Here is a 24025-nt window from a genome sequence, read left to right as displayed (position 1 = left end):
AGACAACCCGCGCGGCCCATGCAGCCGGGAGGGAGCGAGTTTCTGTGCAACCCAACAACAAGTTTCCCCAAACACACGTTAGCCTGTAACTGTCTGCTCTGCTGGGCAGGGCACAAACTGTTTGAGTGAGACACGGGCTATTTTTGGACTCTGCGTTCATTGCTCTTAATAAGTCACAGGCCTTCTTTCAGCCAGGCAGGACTTCATCCAGCCTCGACTTTTCCTCCGGTCTCAGGGAACAAAAATAATACCAGGATGCCAAATTGCCCCAGTAGCCACGAAGGCGGCGAGGGTGGGAAAAGCATGGATTGCACAGCGTCGGAAACAATGCCTGCGAGCTACGCCCCGAGCGGAGCGGAAGCAGCGGTTCGTGTGAAGCAGCAAAGCCGGGCGACGGGGCTGCCGGGCTGCCGGCCAGCAAGGTCCCCCCGCCCGCCGGCCACGGGGACGCGCAGCGGCCCGGAGCGACCAGCTCCGCCGGACGTTCCAGCCGGCCCCAGCTCCGTTTATTCAAACCAGATGTGTCTGGCAGGCGGCCGAGGCCGGGATCAAGAGAGGTCTGTGCTTGAGCTCAGCAGTAAGATATGCACGGCCTTGCGCGGGGAGGTGGCAGCCCCTTCCCGCACGGGACGGTGGATCCGGTAAGGAGGAGAGCGGGGCTAAGGGGGACGCGTGCAACCCCCCAGCCCGCTGCCCCGGGCAGCTGGCAGAGGTGCAGTGCAGGCTCGCAGCTCCCACGGGAGCCTCCGGGAAGGATCTGCTGGTGCTTTTCAGGACACATGTTCTGCAATTGTTCCAGGTTATTGTGTTTTCTTTTTTCCTGGCATTTACCCTAAGGCTTCCCCAGAAGCTGGCAGTTCCCAGCACCCTCCAGGAACCCTGCCCAGCAACGGAGGCGATGCACTGACGGGATCGGCACTGCTCCTTCCCTGCATCGCTCACCCCGTGGCCTGGGGAGTTTGAGCCGGCAATGGAGATGCAGGACATTGCCTGCAAGGATTTAAGGGATCCAAGGTCACCATCCACTCCCACAGCCCAAAGCTGGGCTTATGCCCAAGCCCTCTTCCTCCATCCCACACTGTGTCGCTCCAAACACCTGGACCAGGCACCAGAGCAGGCAGCGCCCAGCTGGCGTTTATCAGAGAAGGGACGTTCCCAGCCAGCCACTTCCCTTGATATCATCATATCACAACGAAGCAGCAGTAAAGGCTCAGTCGCACCTTGTACCCTTCATGGTGGGCAACTTGCTCAGGGGAACCACTCGGATAAACGCACCCCAGGAAAGGCAGCGAGTACAGAGAGCTTCTCCCGAGCTCCAGCGCTCTCCCTTCGCACGGGTCTCATCAGCAGAGCCACCTGCCCAGCCCGGGAAGTAAGCAGCTAGATATAGTGCTGATCCAATGCACAGGGTGGTATTTTTAGCTCCCTTGCAATCAGCTTTCTGCAGCCCCAGGAGAGCCCATAACAACAGAATGAAATAAAAGAGGGGCAGTGGCTATTTCTAGCGTTGTTTTTCATCAGGTTGGTAGGAATAGCTTTGGAGAGCCAGAAAACAGCTTTGTGCCCAGCTTCTCTTTGGACACAGACAGTAAAACAGCCCTGGAGGTCAGCAGGACAAGAGGGACTTTGTTTGCAGCAGGCGGAGAGCACAGTGAGGTCACGCTGATTTAGTGCGGATGGACTGGATCTTTCCATTCGGACCGAGGTCACGGGCAGGGATGTTCAGGGAGCTCTGTGATCTCTCGCTATGGACAAAACTGCACGCTGCCTGCACGCTCTCTCCTAGGCCAGACCCTGACACCACCTGCCTGCTGGTCACCACCCGCAGGGACTGCCACCAGCGAGGAGGGACCAGCCAGCGAGCGCTGGGCTCAGGGACGAGCCCGTCTTGCAGCTGGGGTGCTCTGCAGTCCCACGCGCCCGTCCGAGCCTCCATCCCAGCCACCAAAGCCTGCACCTCGCCCACAACCCCGACTGCCAGCAACCACAGCCCGGACAGCGGCAGCTCAGGAGACCTAGGGTCTCCCTGTGCAACCTGTGCACCATAAAGGCACCGATATAAGGGAGCACAGGTGAAATACGGCATGCAGTGTGCGCCTGAAGAGCAGCAGGCCAGGTCCACCCACGCGGCCTGGGGTGCTGGGATCCCCCAGCACTAGGGTCGTGCCTGCCAGTGCTCTGGGCACAGCACGGACAAGCTGGGCCTTGGGGCCGCCAGCGACTCCCAGGCGGAACGAGGCTTTGCAAACCTGGTGTGCTGGCCCCTCTGCCACTACCTCCATCGCTGCTTCTGGTAGCCTGGTCCCTGCTGTGGGGCAGACGCTGGCAGCCAAGGACTCCCCTGCAGGGAATTTCCACCTTCGTGACAGAAGGAACAGGATAATCCCCTGGGCAGAACTGGTCATAGGGTTTTCCATTCACCCAAAACTCAGGAATCAATTTACGAATTCCTCCCACCCAGCAAGCTTAGCCCTGCCCTTCAGGATCTGTCTCAACTAGTCACTGCTCTAAATACTAGCACAGAGGCCCAGTGTTCAACGGAGAAAAGGTCTCGCTGAGGAACACCCCATCCCTTCAAAGACCCCTCCCCGAGGTGCACAAGGAGGGCACAGTCCTTCTCATGGGTGTTCAAGTATGCTTTGAAATATCAACATCTGATTTTACAAGTTGACGTGACAGTACTATCCATGAAACCCGCCACACGAGGGGCAAGCAAGATTGGAAGCAAGCAAAAAGAAACCACACTGACACGTACTTTATCTCCAATGGTAATGAAAGTTCTGGAGTCCAAGTTCCTCGGGGGTCTGCAAGAAAAGAGGGAGGGAAAGAGTCAGCAGAAAGCACAGCTTTGTTTACCTTCTTCTTAGCCAAAACCAGGTTTCATGTTCCTTCAAGCACTTTCAGCCACCGCTTTCCACAGTGCCTTGTCATTACGTGTTCAGATCAGCCCCCTCCAAACGCTCACAAATGCTTTAATTGTGCAAGTAACACCTCAGTCCACACCCACAAAGCATCTGCTGAATGCGGCCAGCAAGAACCCGAAAGAGTCAGTTAGACCAGGCACGGATCAAATGAACAGGCTAAGAAACCCCCTCTGCTCAGGAGGTGAGCCCAAGGAACCGAGATTGATCAGATGAGATGTTGCTGCGGCCGAGCAGCTCAGCTGTCATGTTTTGACAGGCAGGTGTTGTAACAGTACAGCCACTAGCTTGAAACACACGCCCAGAGAACAACAGGTAATTCCCCAAGCGTGAGTCATTTGTGTACACTTGTAGGCCTGTTGTAGGCAGCTTGGCATGCAGAGAAGCCAGGCATTTTACAGTGTCACACTTCACACGACACCGTGCAGGTGAAAGTCTTCCTTTATGGCTTTTTCCTCATTGCTGGCCACTTCCCATTACTTGTAGCATGGTACTTTTATAGCTGACATTAGATTTTTGTCTCTTGTGCCTTGCTTCTATGCTCTTCCCATCTCCTGTGACCTTGAAAGAGTGGGAATTGCCCAATTTGTTTGGCCTTCTAATTCCCATCAGAGCAATAAGGCAACCTCCAGCTTCAAGGAAGTACTCGGTCTCACAGTGAAAGCCTTGAACTGTGCAAATATTTGCACTATACCTTGGAAAGTTCGGAGAAAAGAAGTTGTAGATACTTGGCATCAGCCTTCTCAGAAGTGCTCTGGGCATGCAAGCGCCCAGCAAACTCAGGCGTGACACCTTCCCCAGGGGAAATTCAAACACTGATAGGAGCAGAGAGAGATGCAGCCGCAGGGGGAAGGAGGCGGCTGCTGCACGCAGGGCTTGGAGTGTGCACGCCGCACTGGATAGTCCCAATGGGGGAGCGGTCCTCCCCGGGGCGATCTGTCCTATCTGGGTTTTTAGGCAGTGATAACTCCCCTGTGGGGATTTCACTGCTCTCCTGGAGCTGGCACGGTCTCTGGAGAGGGTTTCTGGAGCAAACAAGGCTCAGCGGTGGGGACACAGCCCAAGGCGTTTTGGAAGATCACATGGAAGAGGAATTTTAGTTGTCTGCCCTTTGTCAAACCGAGTGCTGCTATATTTGATTCTCCCCTACAGCACAACAAGCGTCAGACGCATGAAATAAACAGGGCAGAGAAATTCCAATGCCCTGAGATACAGCTGGGCACTGGCCCCTGGCACCGAGCAGTATGTGGCAGAGCACCACAAGATGCTCTGTGTCATCCTCACACCAAGGCAGGGAGCTGTGAGCGATGCACAGATCACAGGAAGGATGTCGTGCTACAAAGGACATCTTGCCAACCCTCATCCTCCTACACCTGCCTCAGTCCAGCTGCCACCATCTCTTCTCTTCCCCTGCACTAAAAACCTTCACCTCTTCTGTCCCACAGAAGGAAGGCACATTCGCCCTCTTCACCAAGCGTCTGTCCCTCGGCATCAGCAGAGTTGTGGAAGGAAGACAGAAGAAAGTCTCCCAGCAAGGCCTTTGCCCTTCGGCTATTTTAAGTCAAAGAGGCACCTCCCGGAGAGGCATACCCCGGGTATGTGTGTGCATGCACGTTTGCAAGCGAGTGCAATTCCTTGTCACCACCTGCAAGCCATAACTTAAGGAAAAGAGAACACCCTAACTACGCTGATTTTGTAAAGTCTGCACGGGCCTTTCCCCTTCTTCCCCATCAGCCAGCTCTGAATCCAGATGCTCTGGAGAACCGCAGGTTTCAAGCAACAGAGACACTTACGTTGTGTTGGCAACAGGCTGCTTGATGGTGAAACGTGCTATCCTCAAATCCTGTTTCCTCCTGCTCTTTACTAGAAGAGAAGATCCACATGTGAGCGACAGACATTTTTACTTATTTCTTCCCTCAAGCATCCTTTCGCCCACAGCTACCAGCTGGCCAGGCCCAGCAACACTGCAGCCCAGCTCCATCCAAACTCAATTGAGCTGCTCTTCTGCAAACTCCCTCCTCCCACAGCAATGGCCCTGTCCTTCTGCCCCATCTACAGAGCTTTAGGAGCTGAAGCAGTTCCAGGGCCCAAACGAGCTTGGATCCAGTAAAAATTCCTCCTGGCACAGACCTAACACTAAACTCCAGTTCGGGGAGTTAGGGCCTGAACCTCTTGCACTGCATAGCTACATCAGGGCTACACGACAAGGCCCCTGTGCTCACACCCGTTGTCCAATGTCAGAGGCAACAGTCAGAAGCGCAAGTGGGTCTCAACACCCCTGTTGAGCACTTGCCCTCAGAAAAGCCCAGAAGTGCATTGATAGGGACCATTGTCTGAGTCCCTTAGCCAAGCACTGCCTTGCAATGCTCCTCAGCCAACCCGGCACTGCTCTTAACCCCCCCCGCGGCCATTAACAGTCTCTCCTATTTTTGATTTTTAATTGCCGATGTTTAGGAGATGGGTTAAAACTACTCTTTTCACTTGGCACTAACCTGGTTTGTGCGGCTCCAAGGATCCCTTGGAATCTGAAAGAGATGGAAGAGAGACACTGGGTCAGTTTTCATGCTCCAGACAAGCTGGGTACAAATCGGATCCCTTACAGTCCCACACGGTCCGAGAAGAACAGTCCTGGTTGCATATTCTGCGTGGAGAAAAAGGCAGGGCTCCGAAGGAGCACAGCCCCAGCAGACTGGGTCCATCCCAGTTGTCCAACCACAAGAGGTCCCCATGCCATTAGCGATACACGGGGCTCCAGAAAATGCTCCACTTTCCCTAACTCCTCCTTTCCCCACAAGATCCCAGGCTCCCATCCAGGCCTTCTTGGGAAGAGACAGACACATTCTGGGATATCCCGCCCCGCCACACACGGCTGATCCGATCTGGCGTGCAGCACCACTGCTCAGAGCCCTGGGGCTCTCGGCACCCTCCAACGCATCTCCCTGCCGGCCCGCGGGGACCGGGGCACCGCAGCAACGGGGCGCCTGCACGGGCCAGCTCTGCTCCCCTCCGGCGGGAGGGCAATTGCTACCGGGCCTCAAACAAAACCGAGGAGCAACTCCCATGGCGAGAGAGGGCAGCCCACACCTGCACCCAGCAAAGGGAAAAGATGGTCCTCTAGGAGCTGAATATTGAAGAGACTCTAGAGAATCAGCTGAAAAAACAGTTTGCACAGGCGGAGACCATCGAGACAAGGCACGACCTCACCAGGAGAGACTAGCAAGCAGATGCTCTCCTCCTCCTCCTCCCCAGGCACCACCTCCAAACACCAGCAAGACGTAACATGACCCATCACAGAAGAGGGAGATCAGGAAGGCCAAACACTCGGCGACAAAACCACAAGGACAAGAGATAACGAGCAAAGGGGTCCAACGGGCAGGAAACACGCGGACACGACCGGCGCCGGGTCCAGACTCAGCTCCCTGCTGCGCCGCGGCCCTCGGGCTGCTACCCCAAGCACGCGGGGCAGATGAACCTCCTGCAGACCACTGCCATGCTGGGGGTCCTGCATCCACGGCAAGGAAGGGGGGAACAATAGGTGCACGCTAGCAGGTCCTGGTGCACATCCGCGCCGGGATCCAAAAAGCTGGCCGTTCTCGAGGGAACGCGGAGAGCGTGAGCAACCGTGCTCCGGTGGTGGCCCTCAAAGCTTGCTCTGGGACAGCAGAAACCACGATCACACCTTCGCCAAGCTCCTCGAGCTTCTTGGGGGTTGTGTATTTTCTCCTAGGAGGGAATTGGGAGTGGTCCAGCTTAACTGTGTGTGATCTTCCCTGAGAGGAGGCCTGGATGGAGGCTGCGGCAGCCAAAGCCTGCTCTGCCGCCCCGATCCCTCCCAACGGGCACACGGGGGCGGCTGCAGCGTGCAGCGAAGGCGCAGTGTGCAGCGAGCGCTGCCAGGAGCGCTCCGAGCGTGGGTCTGGGAGCTGGGGAAGGGAGGGAGAGAGGAGGCGCCTGGATTTCAGCAGGGAGACGCAGCACATGGGCTCCGCGTGCGCCCGGCCGGAGAGGTCCCGCAGCACCAGCGAGAGACCTCCGCGGGGCCGGCCCAGGCAGAGGACATCGCTGGGTCGCAGAGGCTGCACCTTTGCCCAGGTGCTCTGCTACCAGCACAGCTCCTGCGATGCACCGTGAACTTCCAGCACTACAAAAGCACCGCTGCCTTGGCCCAGAGCACCCGAACCCCCAGCCGGGCAGCGCCTGAGCTCGCGGGGCCGCTGCGCTCCAAACCGAACCAGCTCGGCAGGAAAACATCTCCGGAGATTTGACCGTGAGCCAGCAACATTTCCCCTCCTGATCCCTTATCAGAGCAGAGCTGAGAAAAGGCAGCTATAAATAGCCCAGTGCACTCCCTGATGAGACTTTGCAAAGTACCTGGTTGAGCAACGAGGCGAGCAAACGCAGAAGGAGGACGCCCCGCGTCCCAGTGCGTGCACGCACGCCGGCGAGCTCGGCCCCAGCACACGCTCCCGTCCCCCCACGAGCGATTTAGCGCTCGGGTGCCCGTTGCAAAACGCCCTCCGCTTGCAAGGGGAGGGCGAGCGACGGCTCCCTGCTCCCAGCCAAGCCTGGGATGCTCATCTGTCCCCTCCTCCTGCCTCGGGGAGGGAGGCTGCTCCTGGACACTCGGCTCCAAGCCAGACCTTTGCACGAGGCCCCGAAACGCCCCCCCATCCCCACTGGTATTTTGCTTCATCTGTTTGCTCTCCCTCTCCCCGATCGCCATAGTAACCCAGAGCAGCGAGCACAAAGCCGCCTCTGTGCAGCCGGCTGCCCTGGCGCGCGTGGCCGGGACGTGGGGATTCACGTGGCGGGAGCAGGGTCCACACACCCCGCGAGCCAGGTGCTGCGGTGGCCGCGGCAGCAGCCCTGCCTTAGCCCTGGCTGCAAGAGCCACAGCGGCGCGTGCTTGCGGGCCGGGCAGCGGTGCGGTGCAGCGCGGTGCTCAGCACGGTCTGTGCTTGCAGGAGCATTTGCAAGCGCAGGTTATAGGGTCAATGGGGCAGATTCCCAGCTGCAAAGTGCCTGTGCCGTGCAGACGGGTCCTTTCGCTTCTCTGCGCATCAGCGATCCTCCGCAAACCCGAACTATCCCCAGGGCTCGGCCACAGCGCGCTTGCACACTGCCCCAGCGAGGGCCCTGTGCACCGGGCAGCTGCTCCCGCAGCCCAAACCACTGCCTCCCCCTCTCCACCGCGCCGGGGGCTGATCACAGCGATCCCCTTCCCGCCCTCCATTGCACCTAGCTCCAAAGAGCATTTCCCAGCTCCGAGGTGGAAAAGCCCATGCAGCTCAGCCTGTGCTTACAGAAAATCGCACGGTTTCCCCATGGGATGCTGTCCCCATGGAGGCGGCAGCCAGGGCAGGAATTTTATTTATCTCCCAAAACTCGCCCAAGCTCCACGAGCATCCTGCATCCTGCATCCCGAATTTCCCGCCGTGCTCCCAGCCTCGCGGGAAGCCACCGCGACAGCGTGCCGCCGTTTGCAGCCGGAGAGGCGGCGGTGGAGCAGGCGGGCGCCGCTTCCTCCCGAGCACGACCCGGAAAAAAAGGGACGAGCAGCCCTGCCGAAGCCCCGCGCGCTCCCCGCTGCGGGCAGGAGCAGCCCTGCCACGAGCTCGGGGCACGGCCCGGTTCCCCGCCGCCGCCGGCCCCGTTATCGCCCCGCAAAGCACCCGTCGCTGCCGGGCTTTATCTTGCAGGCGCAAGAGCCGGCTGCGCGGTGCCAGACCTCGGCCCCCGGAGACTGGCGTGTCACTGAGCCGGGCTTTGCAGCTCCCCCGGGTGAAGGAAAGACTTAAAAAGAAAAAAAGGAAGGGGGGAAAAAAAAAAGCGACGGCACAAGGTGACGTGGGGACGTGTCCCCATCACCCCCCAGGCCATGAAGGCAGCTGGCAGCTGGTCTGAACCTCAAACACATGTTTTTCCGTGCTGATACGACGCTCCGGATGCTGCCCGGAGCCGTGCGGACCCGCCGGCCACGGGGGCAGGCAGCGGCACGCGGGAGAGCATGCCACCGTGCCGTGCGCCCGGGCAGGGAAAAGCGAGCTGAGCGAAGCTCCTGGTGCCCACGTGATGCTGCAGGCTCGTAACTGCATCCTTTATGCTGAGAAAGGAACCATTTCCTCCTAAAGAAAAAAGCCTTACCATTTTTTTTTCTCATGCTATAATCTGCAGCAGCGAAAAACGGGCGCTTACATTTCCTGGAACTGCTGAATTCAACGTACAGCACGGCGTCTTCGCCGTGCCCTCGCTCAAATCCTCTTACACTGCCCCTCTCCCTGGAGGTTTATCGTTCCCACTCTGCCGGCGTGGGTGGAGAGAAACGAGCAGGACAATCTAACAAACTGTAAATAAAACTATTTGCCTGAGCCGACCTTTGAAATTAAACCTCTCCGCTGCCTCCTCCGTGCTCGGTCCCAGCCCCAGGCAAAGCCCTGGTGACAGCCACGAGATAAACCCGCTCCAGCAGGGAGGCTGCTGCCGGCGCTGGGGAAAGCGTTTCAGATGCCTCCCCCTCTCCTCGGCCCAAGCAGGAGAGTCCGATGCCACGGACAGGGCAGAGGATTTAGGGAATACGGTGCATCCCGTCTCTGCTGCAAAGAGCCAAACAGAAAAGCATACCAGCAAAACCAGAACCCGGCTCCGCAGCGAGGTTTGAGGGCTATAAAACCAAGCCCTGCCTTTTCTGGCAGAGTACAACAAAGCAGAGCGGTGAATTTGGTTGCTCTGATCATGAAAGTCAGCTCCTCACTGATGTGACACGCTATTTCCACCGTTCAGCGTGGAAAAAGCTACCCGTGCGAGCGGAAAAAAGGCTCTCAACCTGCTGAAAGCCGTCACTCATCAGCCCGTCGCGCTCCCCTCGCAGAGGAGGGCTCTTGCCAAGAACCGTTGCTCCGGGCTTGCGACTTCTGCAAAAAAGTGAGCTCAGAGGAGGAAAAGGCGCTTCAGAAAAAGCCCCTTGCAGTCAGATCTGCCTGCAGCAGAGCAGCCTGAGAACAACCTGTCAGCCTCTGCTGAATCAGAGCTCCCGACTGCCGAGCCCACGGCGGGCACTCGCATCTCGAACGCAACAGGCTTTTTAGCAGAGAGCAACCATGCAAGAGCTGCTGCAAAGCCCTGCAGCCGAGGAATGCAACCAGAGCAGAGGCACGAGCTAACCTCACCCTCCAAATATTTTCCTTCAGCTATGATACTTCTACAATTAGGATGCCTGGGTTTCAACAAGGCACAAAATATGCAAGTCTCCAGAACTTTAAAAATAGATGCCCGGTTGCAAATACAGATCCCCCTTCCCAAGCAAGGCTAAAAGAGAAAGCGAGCTGCGTGCATTGATCCAGCAAAGTTTCACGCTCCCTCTCAGCATCAGAAGCAGCCACCCCGCCACGTGTTTTGCAAATTGCAACATCTACCTTGCTTCTTGTCCATGGCTTCCCAGAAATGGAGAACAGAAACGGCACGTCTGGCCGAGGAGAGGGACCGGCGGGGGCAGGAGGCGGGAGGAGAAGAAAGTCCGCAGACTCCAGCCACGGAGCGCCTTGCAAATCCCGCTGCTTATTTACGGCGAGCAGGCATGGCCGGGCTCCCCGGGGCTCCCCTCCTCGCCGAGCACCGCGCGCGGCCCCCGCGGCCGAGGGCTCACGAGCCCGGGCACGGGGCAAGCGGGGGGAGACGCCGAAGGTGGTGCCGCGCTGCCGGGCGGCTGCCGAGGTTGGCCGGTCTCAGCTCGGATTACGCTCGAAAGCTCAGCGGTTGTAAAAACTGCAGCGGTGAAACAGCGGATGACGTCAACAGGAAACTGGGGGGAGCCAGCCCTGGGAGCCACCGGAGCGCAGGACTTCTGAAACGCATCCCGGCGGGATGTGGTTTCTCGGGACAGATTAAAATCATCCCGGCTCAGCCTGCAGCTCGAGAGGTGCAGTCCGCCCACGCCTCCTCCATCGCACCCCGGCAGCATCCCGCTCCTTCCTCTGCGATGCCCAACGGCATGAGATCCTCCGAAATCCATCTGGAGAAACAGCCACGTGGACGGGCTCCCGGGGCCGGCACCCGCCAGCGCCCTGCGCAGCCGCGATGCCGAGAGGCCACAGCGGCACAGGTGCCCCCCAAGAAAGCAGCAGCAGGGTCCCCGCTCACCCCGGCACCCGGCACATATTGCACCCAGTGGAGAGCCTCGGCAGAAGGAAAGGCACCGAGAAATGTGCCATTCCCAAGAAAATACAAACTTTTTTTTCTTTTTCCAAAAGAAAAACCAAAGCACTAATAATAGAAAGACGGTGAGATGCAGGATGAGGGTTAAAGCTGTGCTCCCAAGAGCCCATTCCCACCTTCCAAAGGCCCTCGGCAGCACGCTGCAATTGCCACCCACCCATGACTGTGTTCAGAGAGGGGCAAAGGGCCGTGCGTTTGCAAACCGCACAGGGCTGCACATTTGCAAATGCACCTGCTTGCACAACCTCTCACCACGGAAGCAGGTCCCGCGCTCGGAGCACCCGCCTCGCCTCCCGGGGCCGCGCGGCCCACGGCACAGCCCGGGTGGGCACCGGAGCCGGGCAGCACCGCGGCTGCGGCAGAGGACGGGCACGCAGCCATGCACTCGCTGCACCGGGCACGGGGAGGAGGGGGGACGCGGGCGGCTCGGGCGAGGTTAAAGCACACTGAAGATCCTGATGGCTGTTTGGTCACCAAGGGAGTGACGAGGAGAAAGAGGTCATATTTCTCTGCGCTGCAGGTGACATGCAAATTGCTTTGCCACTAACAACTATTACCACAACAAATAGTAGAAATATTGTTCCATGACAAAGGCAGGACAGCGCGCACCAGCCGTTCCAGGGCGACAACCGAGACGGCACCTCAGGTGGCGAAATATAAACTGCTGCTGGATTTTACGAGTACATAGCAAGAGAGAGAGATGAAGGCTTAGAAAAAGCTTTCATTTCTCTGCAAGCATGCAAGAAAAGTCATGATAAAGCATCTTTGCTCTTTCCCTTTCCCTCCCAACCAGCCCAGCTCAGTCCTGCTCAAAGCCAGGCTCAGTTTTGACAGGCTGCAGTTCGGTTTCCGATTCCCGGTCAGCCTGGAGAGACCGTAGCAGGTTCTTTGCCTTAAACTAACAACAGAAAACGCGCTCCCCATTCGCTCCCGGCGCATTCCCTATCCCGCCAGCTGTGCCGGGCCATCCACATTTGCAGGCAGAAAGGTCAGAGGTCAAGGTAAACGCACATACCAACATAATGAGAGCCTCTAATTTTAAATAGTGTTTACATAAGCCCCAGCAGGGCTGCAGAAGATATTTTCTCAGGAGGATTTCCACTCCCAGGGTATAGTTTCGAGCACAGATCATCGGCACATAAAGGATGCTGACGTGGGAGCGGCTAGCACGGACCGGCCCCGGCTCCAGGAGAGCAGTGGTGCGTTATCCTTCATGCACCGTGGGTCCTCTCCCGCTTTACAGCTAATTCCCCAACCCAGGCATAAGATGCTTCACAGATTTCTGCAAACCCCCACAAAAGCATTGCTGCTCTAGAGCACCAAGTCCTCAGCCCTGCGGCATCCGCGCAGCATGTCCCGTGCCGGCCACTCGCTGGGAAACGCGATTTCCCTGGCGTCGGCCCCGCTGGGCTTCAGCGCACAGGACTAGCTGTCATGTAAAGCGGAGCCTCCCGACGGCTCTCTCTGATCCTGGGCTTGGAAAACTGGGACCTCAAAAGCACCTCCAGAAAAAAACCCTCTTTCAAGTCTCGCCCCTGGCAGCTCTTTCAAGCTCTTGCCAACTCGGCAGAAACCGCCAGGCCTTGAAAGACGCACACGAGCCGACATTAGTCCTCCGGCCCTCGGTGCACCACGGCTCAGTCCAGGGAACAAAAGACACTGTGTGTTGCACTAGCATTAATTAAGCCCCACCATACACCAGGGCCTGGGACACCACCCGTCTAAGGCAAAGGAAGCGGGGAGGTAAATCCAGCGGCAGGGATAAAGCAAGGAGCTTGCTTCGGCTCCGGGAGGTTCGTGCGGGGACAGGGACAGGGACGGGGATGCCCCACTGCATCTAGGACGCTTGAAAGCACTGGCTAGCTGCTGTTTGCACGATGCCGTTACACGACGTGCTGCTGCAGGGCAAGAACTGTGCAGCTTTGCAACAACTTGTGCAAAAGTCCAGTGCAAAGGCCACCGCGGCACAGAGCCGGCAGGGAAGCACCAGGAAAACCCGGGGGTCGGCACGGCACCCGACCCGACCGCCCCGGCACCCTCCGGGAGGAGGCCAGCGAGCAGCTCCCGGCCGCGAGCCGCCTCGCGGGACCCGCACGGGCTGCGCTCGCTCCCTTGCAGACGCTGGCGTGCAGCCAGGAGACAAAGGTCTGGAAGCGATCCCAGCCCCAACGTCTTAATTGTTAGGAGAAGGCAAAGGAGACGGTGCTTAGAGAAAAGCAAAAAGCTGGTTAAAATAAAAAAAGAAAAACAAGGCAGAACCACAGTCATCGGCGCCCAGCCCTCCCCGGGGCGCTGCTTCTCCCTTTGAGTCCTCGGCCCCAAGGCCAAGCCGAGAAAAAAACTTGTTTGGAGCCGATCCGATCGGCAGACGACGGTTTGTTGATGAGAGAAGAAACTTGAGCCCGTTTCGGATCAGATCAGCTTGACGGAGAAGGAACACTTCCAGTTTTTTCCTTCTGGGAAGGGAGAAGAGTCATTTGACTTTTTAATTGTCCAATGCAAGTCGATGCCAAAGCAGAGTCAAAAGACAGGCTTTTTCTTTCCAAAATGCTGCAATTGCAAATACCTCCAGCTGCCCCCAGAACTCTGGAAAATTTGGGAAAAAAAGCAAAGCATTGCCTGTCTCTGCTTTCAATGCAATTCTTTAAAAACAGCATACATCATTAGCTTTCTACCAACCTCCCTCCAATTTATTTTGGGCAGGGAAAGAGTGATTTCATCTCTGCAAACGACGTAAGATGGCGCAGGCACCTGCTTTGCGAGTGGAATCGCGCGAAAAATAAGGAAGCCCTCAACGTCTGCAAGCACCCGCCCAGGACAGGGCCCGAAACACAGGACAAACACAGGTGTCCCCTGGACCGGAGGGTCGGGAAAGGACTTTCCTGAGGACAGCACTGGCACTCGGCACACACGGCAAGCAGCTGCTCACAGTTCAGGGTGATGTTACCCTCCGGGACCGTGAATTCGGCATCCTCCAGCCCGGTGTTCGTTGCTTCTTGGTGACCCCAGACCAAGCGTGCACAGTTCATGTGTCTGAGATTCGTTACCTAACTGCGCGTGTTGCAAACTCAGCTCGGGAGCCGTGAGTCAAAGCAGGTCTGGCCGTCATGCCGGCAGCGGCGTGACCAAGCGCACGGCCGGCACCGCAGAAAATCCAGCTGGCTTTTCCCTGCCCGACTCTGCCGGCTACCTGTCCGAAGCAACGGGCGTATTTGCACTTAGCCGACCCAACAAGCTCATCTGCTCTCGGGCAGGACGGGATGAGAGCAGACAAGAAGACAGAGACCGTCCAATTTCCCTCAGGCCGCCGCTCGTCCTCAGCTCAGCCAAAAAGCATCGGCCTGAACCACCAGCAGCTTCTGCAGCGAGAGAGGTGGCGGGTGGCCAGTTTGGCCCACACGACCTCCGTGCAATGGGAGCCAAGAAAGGGTCGATGCAGCAAACACCTTTACACCTCCAAACTCTCTGCCACAAAGCTTAAAAGCATCTCTGAAATAAAGGCTGGACCACCGGCATGCCGAAAGCCCCTGCCAGCCCTCCTGTCCCGCATCGCCTTCACATGGCCCCGTCCCACCATCCCCTCCACCGGCTCCTGGCCGCCGCCGCGACCTCCCTTTTTTCCCATTGCACCCCTCACCCACATCTCTCAAATCCACCCATTTTCCCTGCGGTGCAATTTTTGCAAAGTCTGGGGGAAATAAGCGCTGCGGCTTTTCCCCTGCAGCCCCGCTCAAGGAGCGCTCGCTCCGGCCGAGGGAAGCAGCAGTGTGCCGGGACCGGCCCCAGCGCGTCCGGCGCACGTCCCGGGGCAAGGGCTGTGAGTCAGCGCGGCCCGCGCAAACGGCAGCTCGCGCTTTCTGCAGGGCACGCTGAATGCTTCCAAGAACCGGTTTCCTCCAAACACACCGAGCAAACAAAAAAAATCCCTTTCGCGCCAAAAAGGCGAGCCTCCCGTCAGCGCTCTGGGGCAAAGGAGCGGCGTCCTGCAAGGCGAGGAGTGGAACGGAGCAAGGAGAGGAGTCAGGAGGAGACACGTGAAACGTCAAACCTGCCGGAGATGAAGGGAAACACGTGCTGGCTCGTGGCCCCGCAACGGCTACGCACGGTTTCCCCTGCGGCTATAAAACCCCGCGGGGAAATCCACGGTTACTGAACGAGAAACTCTCCGTGGCTCCAAAATCGAGGGCGAACCCTCGCAGCAGCCTGGGACGCGCGCACAACGGAAACGGCCCGCGCGGGAGAAGCGCCGGCGGCGAGCCCCTGCGGTAGCTGCCCACCTCCTCCGGCCACCGCTGTCCTCTGCTCGGCCAGACCTTCAACGGACCGGGCAGCGCAGGTCTCCTCGACCTCTTGGGCGAGCAAGCGGCGTCTGCAGAGCAGCGGGGCAGAAACAGAGGGATGATTTTCGGTGCAGGCAGAGCTGGGAGCCTAGGGAGCCAGCTGAGCCTCGCAGCCGCGCTCAAGAAGGGCACACGTGCATGTTCACAGGCACAAAACATTACTCAGGCTAACAGCAGGGATTTCCTGGATGCAAGCAGGGGGATTTACAAGCAGATGCAGAAGAAGCACACGGGACCAGGCCTCCCACCTCTGCTCCAAGGCACTTGGGAGGCAGCAAAGAGCAGCTAAGGCAACAGATCAGCACGGCATCACTTCATCTTTGACCAAAATGCAACTTGGCAGCGTTTCAGCAGAGAAACCAAGCGGTCCGCAGTGGCAGGGGATGTTTAACTATGCAGAGCGGCTTCCTTAAAAGCCTTGATGATGAACACACCTGGCTCTTAGAAAAAGAGCCACGTCATTTTTAGTGATGAGCTGCAAGGAACTCCTCGCATGCTCTGGACAACGCATCTCTTTGCAGCCATGCACGACAACGGGGCACACGTCCGGGACCGACTCGGACGCTGTCCTCGCCGATCTGCCCAGCTTCCTGCCCTGCTTCTCTGTGCTCTCCCTTTCAGGCACCGATAGCCCAAGCTTCCCGACTCCAACACCCAGTGGAGCAAGAGCCCTGCCCTAGAGCAAAAAACCCTCCCACCACATGGTAATTTGTCCTTCAGGACCTTTAATAGGGAAAACTCATGCTCTCTCCTGCAGGGACTGGCGCCTGCCAGGCCTCGCGGGCAGGCTCCTTTCCTCCGTGTCCCTCCTCGCCCCGCACCGTGGGTCGTGACGCCGATGATCTGACTTGCACTAGCTACCGGCTCTCAAGTCCCTGCTAGAGGAGGTCCCGCGGGATGCTCAGGACAAGTTTCACACCCTGCTGCAGCCAGAGCAGGGTCCCTGCTTCCAGATCCGGCCTCGCAAACCCTTTTCCGAACGAACATCCGCCCACAGCCGCAGCAGGAAACGGTGCCGGAGTGTCACAACACCCGGCAGGGCTGGCAGAGCACTGAGCCCCTCGCTACCTTGGAAGAAAAGTGTTTATGTTCGCCTGTTTTACTTCTCTAAATTTCCTACCAGCTCGCTACGCTTGCTTTGAGGGGCTCCGCCACTTAACCAGGGCATTTGGAAACAGAAAAGCAGCCCAGCCTGATCCAAGAGAAGCTCAGTCGGGACATGCTGACTCAAACGCAACCGCACGTGGTATTTTACCCCTCAGTCTCTTAGCGCCTCTGAAGAGACACCAGCAGGACCCATCCTAGCTGCAGATTTTTATGCATGCTTTACTGGAAACCATTTACAGCTCGGTCCTTCAGAGACCTCTGCATATCCCTCCCCTGCAGCCCCCAATGCCACGTTCCCAGGGAAATCGGACAGGAGCTGTGCTGTGTTCAGCCCTCACCCTGAGACGTCAACCGTGCTCCTGGCTCTGCAGCGAGGAGCTCAGAAACCTTCGGGGGAATGGAAAACAGTAATCAAAAGCTGCTTTTAAGTCTCCTAAAAGATGCCAAAAAACCTGGCACTACCAAGGCAGGACGTAAGAGAGCATTAGCAGGGCAGAAGCACCCGGCACCAAGAGCCACTTTGGTACTCGACGGGCAGCTGCTGGGGAGGGGAGAGCCCAAGCGCTGCCAGAGGCAGGAGCACCCACCCTGGCCAAGGTTCCTCCGATACGAGCAATCACGCCGATACCGGTGCCAAACCACAGCTAAGGTTAGCAACCGCTGATGGGAAATTACTTGTATCAAGCACCCTGGAGGGTTCTTCCTTTCCAAAGCTAGATTTTTTTTTTCTGGTTTTGGGGGGAGGAAGGGTGGATGCTCTACAAACAATAATTTCTGGTAAGTTTTGTCTCATCCTCATCCTGCCTCCTCTTCCACTTGTATTACGTTTTTAATTGATTTTTTTTTAAAAAATCAGCAATTTTGCTTGAGATAATGAAGCTAAGGCTGAGAGCATGGGACAGGTCAGCTTGGAGGCAATCTCCTAGACGGCAGCTCAGAGGCTGTGGCCTGACGGATTCGGTTACGGACTCACCCCACCTCCTCCTCCGGCACTTCGGCAGCTCCCAAAGGAGAGGACAGCAGCTGGGCCATCACCTCTACACCGCGTGCAGCTGGCAGGCTCTTCCTCCCTCGCTTCTTGGCAAGCGGGGTCATAAAGCCATTCCACCGGGACAGGAGGGAGCCGGGGAAAACACAGAGACGTCATGGTCCACCACACCCGGCTCGCAGCAGACTGTTGCCCAAGGTCAGAGCTTTTGCATTTCAGAGCAACCGAGCTCCAGCACTGGATGTCTTTAAAAACAAGACTGGGTGTCTTTTTTACACAATCTGGCTTAATTCACCCAAAAGCTGTTGGACAGGCTGCAGTAATTCCTGGAAGCAGCTTCCCAACCTCCAGCCTAGCTCTGGCTAAGCAAAACGCTCGCCGCGGCCCCTTTGTGAATCGAGTTTCCCTGAAAACGCACTGAAGGCAGCAGTATGCAAAGGCAGCCAGCCGCGTGGCGAGGCCCCCATCTCCGGGGACACGCTCCAAAGAGCCTCCCACCTTCTCCTGCAGCAAGTCAGGGGTGGGAGACACGGCACGAAGGACCCCCGTGCTGTTAAGCCTATGGATGGACACAGCAGCACGGGATTACTGGGGGAAAGCGGGCTGGAGAGGGGCCATCTCCTGCCCATCTTCGCAGCACCTCGATCCTGCTGTGGGGCCAGGATCTCCCACGGTGGAAGCCCTGGCAGAAGAGAGAGACCCGCGATACGGCCGCGGCATCAGCGCAGCGCTCATCCCTACGCGGAGGAGATAAGCCCGGGGGAGATGGGGTACCTCCCAAGCTGAAGAAAGAACAGGAATTTCCAGCTGTCACGATGAAAAAAAATCCTCTCTGCCCAAAATCCCAGGCTAACGCTCGACACTACAGAGTTTTGTCAGCAAAGGAGGCTGCGGGCCGATCCAGCTGCGTGCGTACCCACGAGCAGCCCTGAGTCACGCCAGTAAAACCCCAGACTTTTTGCTGGTGGAGTAAAATCACCTCCCCAGACAACGCGAGTTCCTCTCCCGGCTCCTTCCCTGGCAAACGGCCTGCCCGGGCGGCGCGTTAGCAGCGCCAGCGAAAACGCTCTTCTGCCAAAAACCCCACGGTGCCCCCGCATCCGCACCGGTGGCCGCTCGGGTCGCAAACCACGGGGAGCGGAAACCCGCACGGCCTCCCGGGCACGGCAAGGAGCTCTGCACAGCGCCGGGGGCTTCCTCCGGCGAGGCCCCCCTCCGCAGGCAGCGGCGCCGCCGGCTCCGGCCCAGCCTTGGACCGCAGCCCAGACCCGGAAAATAAAAGCAGCGGCCTTCGGGGAGAAGCGTTACCCGCTGGAAAAGCAGGGGGGCATCGCTCCGGGGGGAAAATCGACTTCTGCAGCACAACTAAATATTTGCAATGTCCACCGTAGCGTTTTGCAGGCTCCCAACCCAGAAAGCAGCCCATCGACCCCAGAGCAGCACCGGGAGGAGGGCAGGAGCAAAGTCCTGCTCTCTCTCTCTTACGATGGTTATAATTAATCAGACGCACGCTGTGTGATGCTTCGAGCAGAGTTAAAATGAAAACCTGACTTCACGGTTTAGCGCTCCAGGCCTGCACCACACGTTCGCTCTCGCGCACGCAGGGGACGTGGGGCTGCCAGCGGTGCTGCCCGGATGCAGAGGGAGCCGAGAGCCGCATCCGCTGCTCCCGCGGGTTTTGCAGCAGAGCTGACTTTTTTGGGGTGGCAGCAGGGAAAGCGCGAACGGTGCATGAGATGCTACAGGATTCGCAGCCAGCTGCACTGCCTAACCGTGGGGCGCTCTGCACGGAGGGCACAGCCCCGGCAGAGCCACGGATGCAGCGGGGACTCGTCCACGCTGTTTATTCACCCCCCCAGAACAGACATTTCACCAGAACAAGCACCAGCTCATCCCAGAGTTCCTGCATTTCTCACTGACGATTTTTCCAAGCCTCAGAGTTAAAGGAGAACTGCCTTCCCAGAAAAGCAGCCTGGCTTCAGGCTTTCCCCAGCAACATAACAGCTCTCCGAGCACCCTCATGCACAGCCCGACTGCAAATCCTCACGCTGAAGCTCGTTACATCAGGAAATGCAGACCTGCTGCTATCCAAAAAGGGAAGTAAAAGCACGTGGCTGTGAAGTGCCGTGGGTCACATCCAGGCACCTAACCAGCCGCTCGTGTCTTCCTGGAGCAGAATTGCTCAACTAAAGAGAAGAACTTGCTTTTGAGCTACTTCAGCGTTGGTGCTAGGAGAGCTCAGAGGAGACAGACAGGTCCTTTCCCTCCAGCTCGCATCGCTGTGTCCTCCCTCGCTGCAACTCTGCAGCTCCAGAGCTGCTTTCCCGAGCAACCTCCCGGTGCAGCAGCTGCGGCAGACACCCGCCTGCCCCGGGCACATGCGGCCTGTCCTCAATGCCAGCTATTTGATAAAGCCGAGTTTCGCTGCCCTGAGACAAATGGGAGAGTTTGAGTATTTTAGTAAACATTAGACCTGACAGTGCAAGATTACCCAGAAATAGCAAGTGATGCTTTCGCGCATATCTGATCCTGCAAGATAACTTGGATCAACCAGATATGGGCAATGGGGAAAGGAATTAAGCTGAAATCCCCACTAAGCTTCACCTAAGCCACACAAGGTGTTTATCGGAAAAGCTATGTTTAGTCAGGAGCCGAGGAAAAGCTCCCTCGCCCAGCACCATTCCAGTCCCGCGCGTCACGGGCCGTCGCCGCATCCCCAAAACCTCCGGGGCAGAACGCGATCCCGTGACTAAGCCGAAACGACAGCAGCCCAGCGTACGGGCACATCTAGCACCGAAACAGCCAACCTGAGAGCAACAATGCGGCCGTCTCCGTTTGTTCGGATTGACCGAAGCCTAAGCAGGGGAAGCGACCGGGAAAAGGAAGCCCAAATCCACGGGATGGCCCTGAACAGAGGCGGCTCCCGGGCAGCAGCGAGCCTGAGGCACGGCGGAGGCATGCAGGAGCGCTAGCAGAACCAGAGGAGAGGGTTTGCAAAGAGCAGATGCATTATGCATGGTCTGAATTGATCCCGGTGCCAAATCCTGCACCGATGGAGATGAAGGGAGAAGACAGGAAAAACACTCAAGTGAACGGAGACTCGGAGCAGTCAATGCCAGCCCAAGAGAACTAGCGTACTCGGCACACATGTGACGCCTCCAGTGAGCGGTATTAGTGCTAATTGTGTTCCAGGCAGGAATTGGCTCATTCCAAAGAATAACTCGTGCAACCAGATGCCTGCAAACACAGCCACGCGACTTCCCGGGAAATCCCTGCAGGATTCTCATGCCTCCCACGAGGCAAGAGAGGCCCCTCGGCCGGGCTGCCGGAGGAGGGAGCTCACCTCCGCGCTCCATCCACACATCCGCTGCTCCGGCACCCTCAGCTGCGGCCCGGACGAGGTCTGGCCTGGGACCGGGTCTCGACAGCCCTTTTAAGGGGCCCCGCGGAGCCCTTCCCGCCCGGGGAGCCGGCTGGAGCACGTGCTCCCGCCCGTGAGTCAGCAGCTCCATGCAGAAGCAGTGCGAATCGCCGCTGATTCACACCCTGCTGACGCAGCCAGCAGGAAACTCCGGTCCACATTCCCTCCGTCGCAGACACGGATCATTGCAAAAAAATAAGAAAGTCACGTCGAGGTGTGTTCATCTGCTCACATGGTTCCTGACTTCAAGTTTCCTGTGCATCACTCCAGAACGAGGAAAACCCCCCGAATTTCATTCCAGTGATAAGCGAGAAGCAGCAATCGCGCTCTGCGTGCTCCCCTCCCCGAATCCAGCCGGCCGCCGCGCACGGCGCTGATGCAACCTGCTGCCTCCGAGGCATCAGTGAGGCAATTTTCCCGTCTTCCTCAAAACTTCCCCGGGGAGCTCACGGGGTCACCCCGGGCCAACGCTAGCAGACCGCGCTCACCTTCGGACGGTGACCAGGCCACCTCAGTCACGGCGATGCTCTGCAAATAACAGCTGTGACACACGGTCACGTTGGCCAGCCACCGTGGGAAACTCTACCAAGGGGCTCCCGACGCAGGCACGCGCCCGTTCAAAGCTAGCAACAAGGTTGACCCACGCACAACAGCGGGTTTCTTGGAGCGGCCGGAGCGTGGCAGCTGCGCACGGCACCCGCATCCCCCTCCTGCCCCCCAAACAGGCACTGCAACGCTCCCCTCCCCTTTAGTTTCAGCAGGTTGGAGGCCAAACCGTGCTGTTTGGTCATGTTTTCCTCCAAGAAACAAGCACCTCCCAGGGTTTGTACCTTAGGACGGCGCAGACAGGACGAGGGTGCAAGAACCATGTCCCCGCGCCGAGCTGGAAGAGGGGGACAGCGCAACTCGGGCTCGGGAGGTTTGGAAGCGGCGTCGGTCCTGCTCCGTTTCGGAGCGTTTTGCAGTTTGCCAAGATGTTTGGACGGACAGAAAAACGCGCTGCCCAATTGCTCCATCTGGTGAAACCACTCGTTTATCTACTCAGGCATCAACTCAGCAACAGCGAGTCAGCCGAACCGCTGCAAGGGGCCATCAGGTATTCCTGCCCACGAGTGACCTAGGAGTATTTCAGCCCAGCTCCTGCTTTTAAGCACATGCAAAGATGCAGCAAAATCAGTGAGAAGTGATGAACCTCACACGCACGGTCAGGCAGAGCCAGGCCTTCGATTTTGAACGGGCAAGAACAGGGATGGTTGTCTTCAAGCTGTTTCTAAAGAGCTTCCCGTAGTTTTGTTTCTTCATAAACAACTTAATTACAAGGCAGGCAAGCCTGGAAGATCTTCTGTACTTCACCTAACACAACGGCACCGTCTCTCAGTACTTTACTGGTGGCAAACCAAGGGTGCAGATAACAGGAAACTTATACATGAAAGATTGGGCAACAATTGCATATCTAGCATCCTATCTTCTCAGTTTACATAAGACTTAATTATTCCATTAAGCCTTAATTAAACCAATAATAACGCAAGGACCATCCAGTCGACACCTGAAAACTTGCACCACGAGCGGACGACATGCCGCGAAAGGCCGGTCGCCCCGTCCCCAGCCCGGACTGGCCAGAGGCCTGTTCCGCCGCCTCCGCCAGCAAACCGAGGCCCAAAGTTTCGCCCGGACATGCCTGCCGGGTGCCACCCCAGCGGGGACGTCCAGGCTGCACCGCCCCGCGGGGACGTGGGCCCCGCACCCCTGCCGCCACGGGGCTCCCCGGGGCACCGGTGCCGCCGCGGTGCCTGCAGCGAGTCTGGCGCCCGGGGAGGCTTTCAGGTGGGGCCAGGGATGCTTTCGGATGTGCCGGGCGGTGCCTTCAGATGCACCTGGGGTGCCTTCACCCACATTGGGCGATCCCTTCGGACACACCTGGGGATGCCTTTGGATGTGCTGGCTAACTCCTGGGGATGTCCCGGGCGATGCCTTCAGACGTGCCCAGGGATGCCTTGGGATGCACCTGGGGATGCCTTGGGACATGCCCGGCGATGCCTTGGGATGCACCAGGTGGTGCCTTCAGACATGCCCGGCGATGCCTCGGGATGCAATGGGCGATGCCTTGGGACGTGCCCGGCGATGCCTCGGGATGCACCGGGCGATGCCTTGGGACGTGCCCGGCGATGCCTCGGGATGCACCGGGCGATGCCCCGAGACGCGCCCCCGCCCCCGCCCCCGCTGCGGGCCTTAGCAGCCCCCGGCCCGGTTGCAGGCCCGTCCGCAGCCGCGGCCCCCCGGCGCTCTCCTACCTCTGGGCAGCGACATGTCCGGCTCCCGGCGGCGCCCCGCAGCGTGCCCCGCGCCCGGCCGTGTCCGCGCCAGCGCCGCAGCCGGCGGGGGAAGTGCCGCGGGGCGGGGCCACGGCCCGCCAGGTACCGCCCCCGCCTCCGGAGCATCTCTCCCATTGGCTGCCTGCCGGGAGGGGGCGCGGCCACGGCGCGGCCCGCCTCCTCACGAAGAGTTTTCTGGTTGTCGGGCGCGGGCGCGCGGCTGGAGCGAGGTGGGCGGGCGGGATTTCTCCTCCAGGCGCCTACTGGGTCTGAGGCCGGGCTGGAGGCCGCGCTGTCGCCCCGAAATGGCGGCTCGGGGCCTCCCTGGCGGCCTCGCACCCCGAGCGCAGGGAGGGCCCAGCGCCTTCCTCCCCCCTTCAGGGAGGCCATCACCCTCCTTGCCTGGAGCCCCCCCTGAGGCCTGGTGCCCCATGGAGGGTGCCTGTGGCCCTGCAGCCCTGGTGTGTCCAGCTCGTCCCCTGGTTCATGCAACCTGCTGCTGCTGTTGGAGCCCAGAAACCCCTGGTCACCTCTGCTGGCATCGCCCAGCACGGAGGGCGACAACCATGGCGATGCTGGACTGACCCACCGAGGGGAAACTCTGCGTGGCTGAGACCGGCCAGCTCATCACGCTTTCCATGGGGTCCCGTGCTCAGCTGCCCGACATGATGCCTGTCCCAGCTCGCGCTGTGGCCTGATCCCTGCGGAGGGGCCGTGTTTATCGG

At 58.6% G+C, this 24025-nt stretch overlaps 1 protein-coding gene across 4 annotated transcripts in view; it reads right to left on the bottom strand.

Moving 5' to 3' along the window:
• Nucleotides 1-23405, bottom strand: part of MAP2K3 (mitogen-activated protein kinase kinase 3) — a 33897-nt gene extending 10492 nt beyond the window's left edge. The window contains exons 1-4 of one of the 4 annotated variants that reach the window (XM_026095193.2): nt 23280-23405; nt 5414-5446; nt 4715-4784; nt 2756-2804 (exon numbers count right to left, since the gene is read on the bottom strand). In XM_026095193.2, the coding sequence (XP_025950978.1) occupies nt 2756-2804; nt 4715-4784; nt 5414-5446; nt 23280-23295 (168 nt within the window). In that variant the 5' untranslated portion in view covers nt 23296-23405. Of the gene's footprint in view, nt 1-2755; nt 2805-4714; nt 4785-5413; nt 5447-9065; nt 9097-10333; nt 10731-20910; nt 21046-23279 lie in introns of those variants that run through there. The other 3 variants (XM_064520140.1, XM_026095192.2, XM_064520139.1) reach the window with 3 other exon arrangements.
• Between the last annotated feature and the right edge of the window lie 620 nt (nt 23406-24025).

The sequence above is a fragment of the Dromaius novaehollandiae genome, chromosome 14, assembly GCF_036370855.1.
Source record: "Dromaius novaehollandiae isolate bDroNov1 chromosome 14, bDroNov1.hap1, whole genome shotgun sequence".
Taxonomy (NCBI): domain Eukaryota; kingdom Metazoa; phylum Chordata; class Aves; order Casuariiformes; family Dromaiidae; genus Dromaius; species Dromaius novaehollandiae.
Note: the sequence above shows the minus strand (reverse complement) of the source record. Positions and strands in the feature narration are given on the sequence as shown.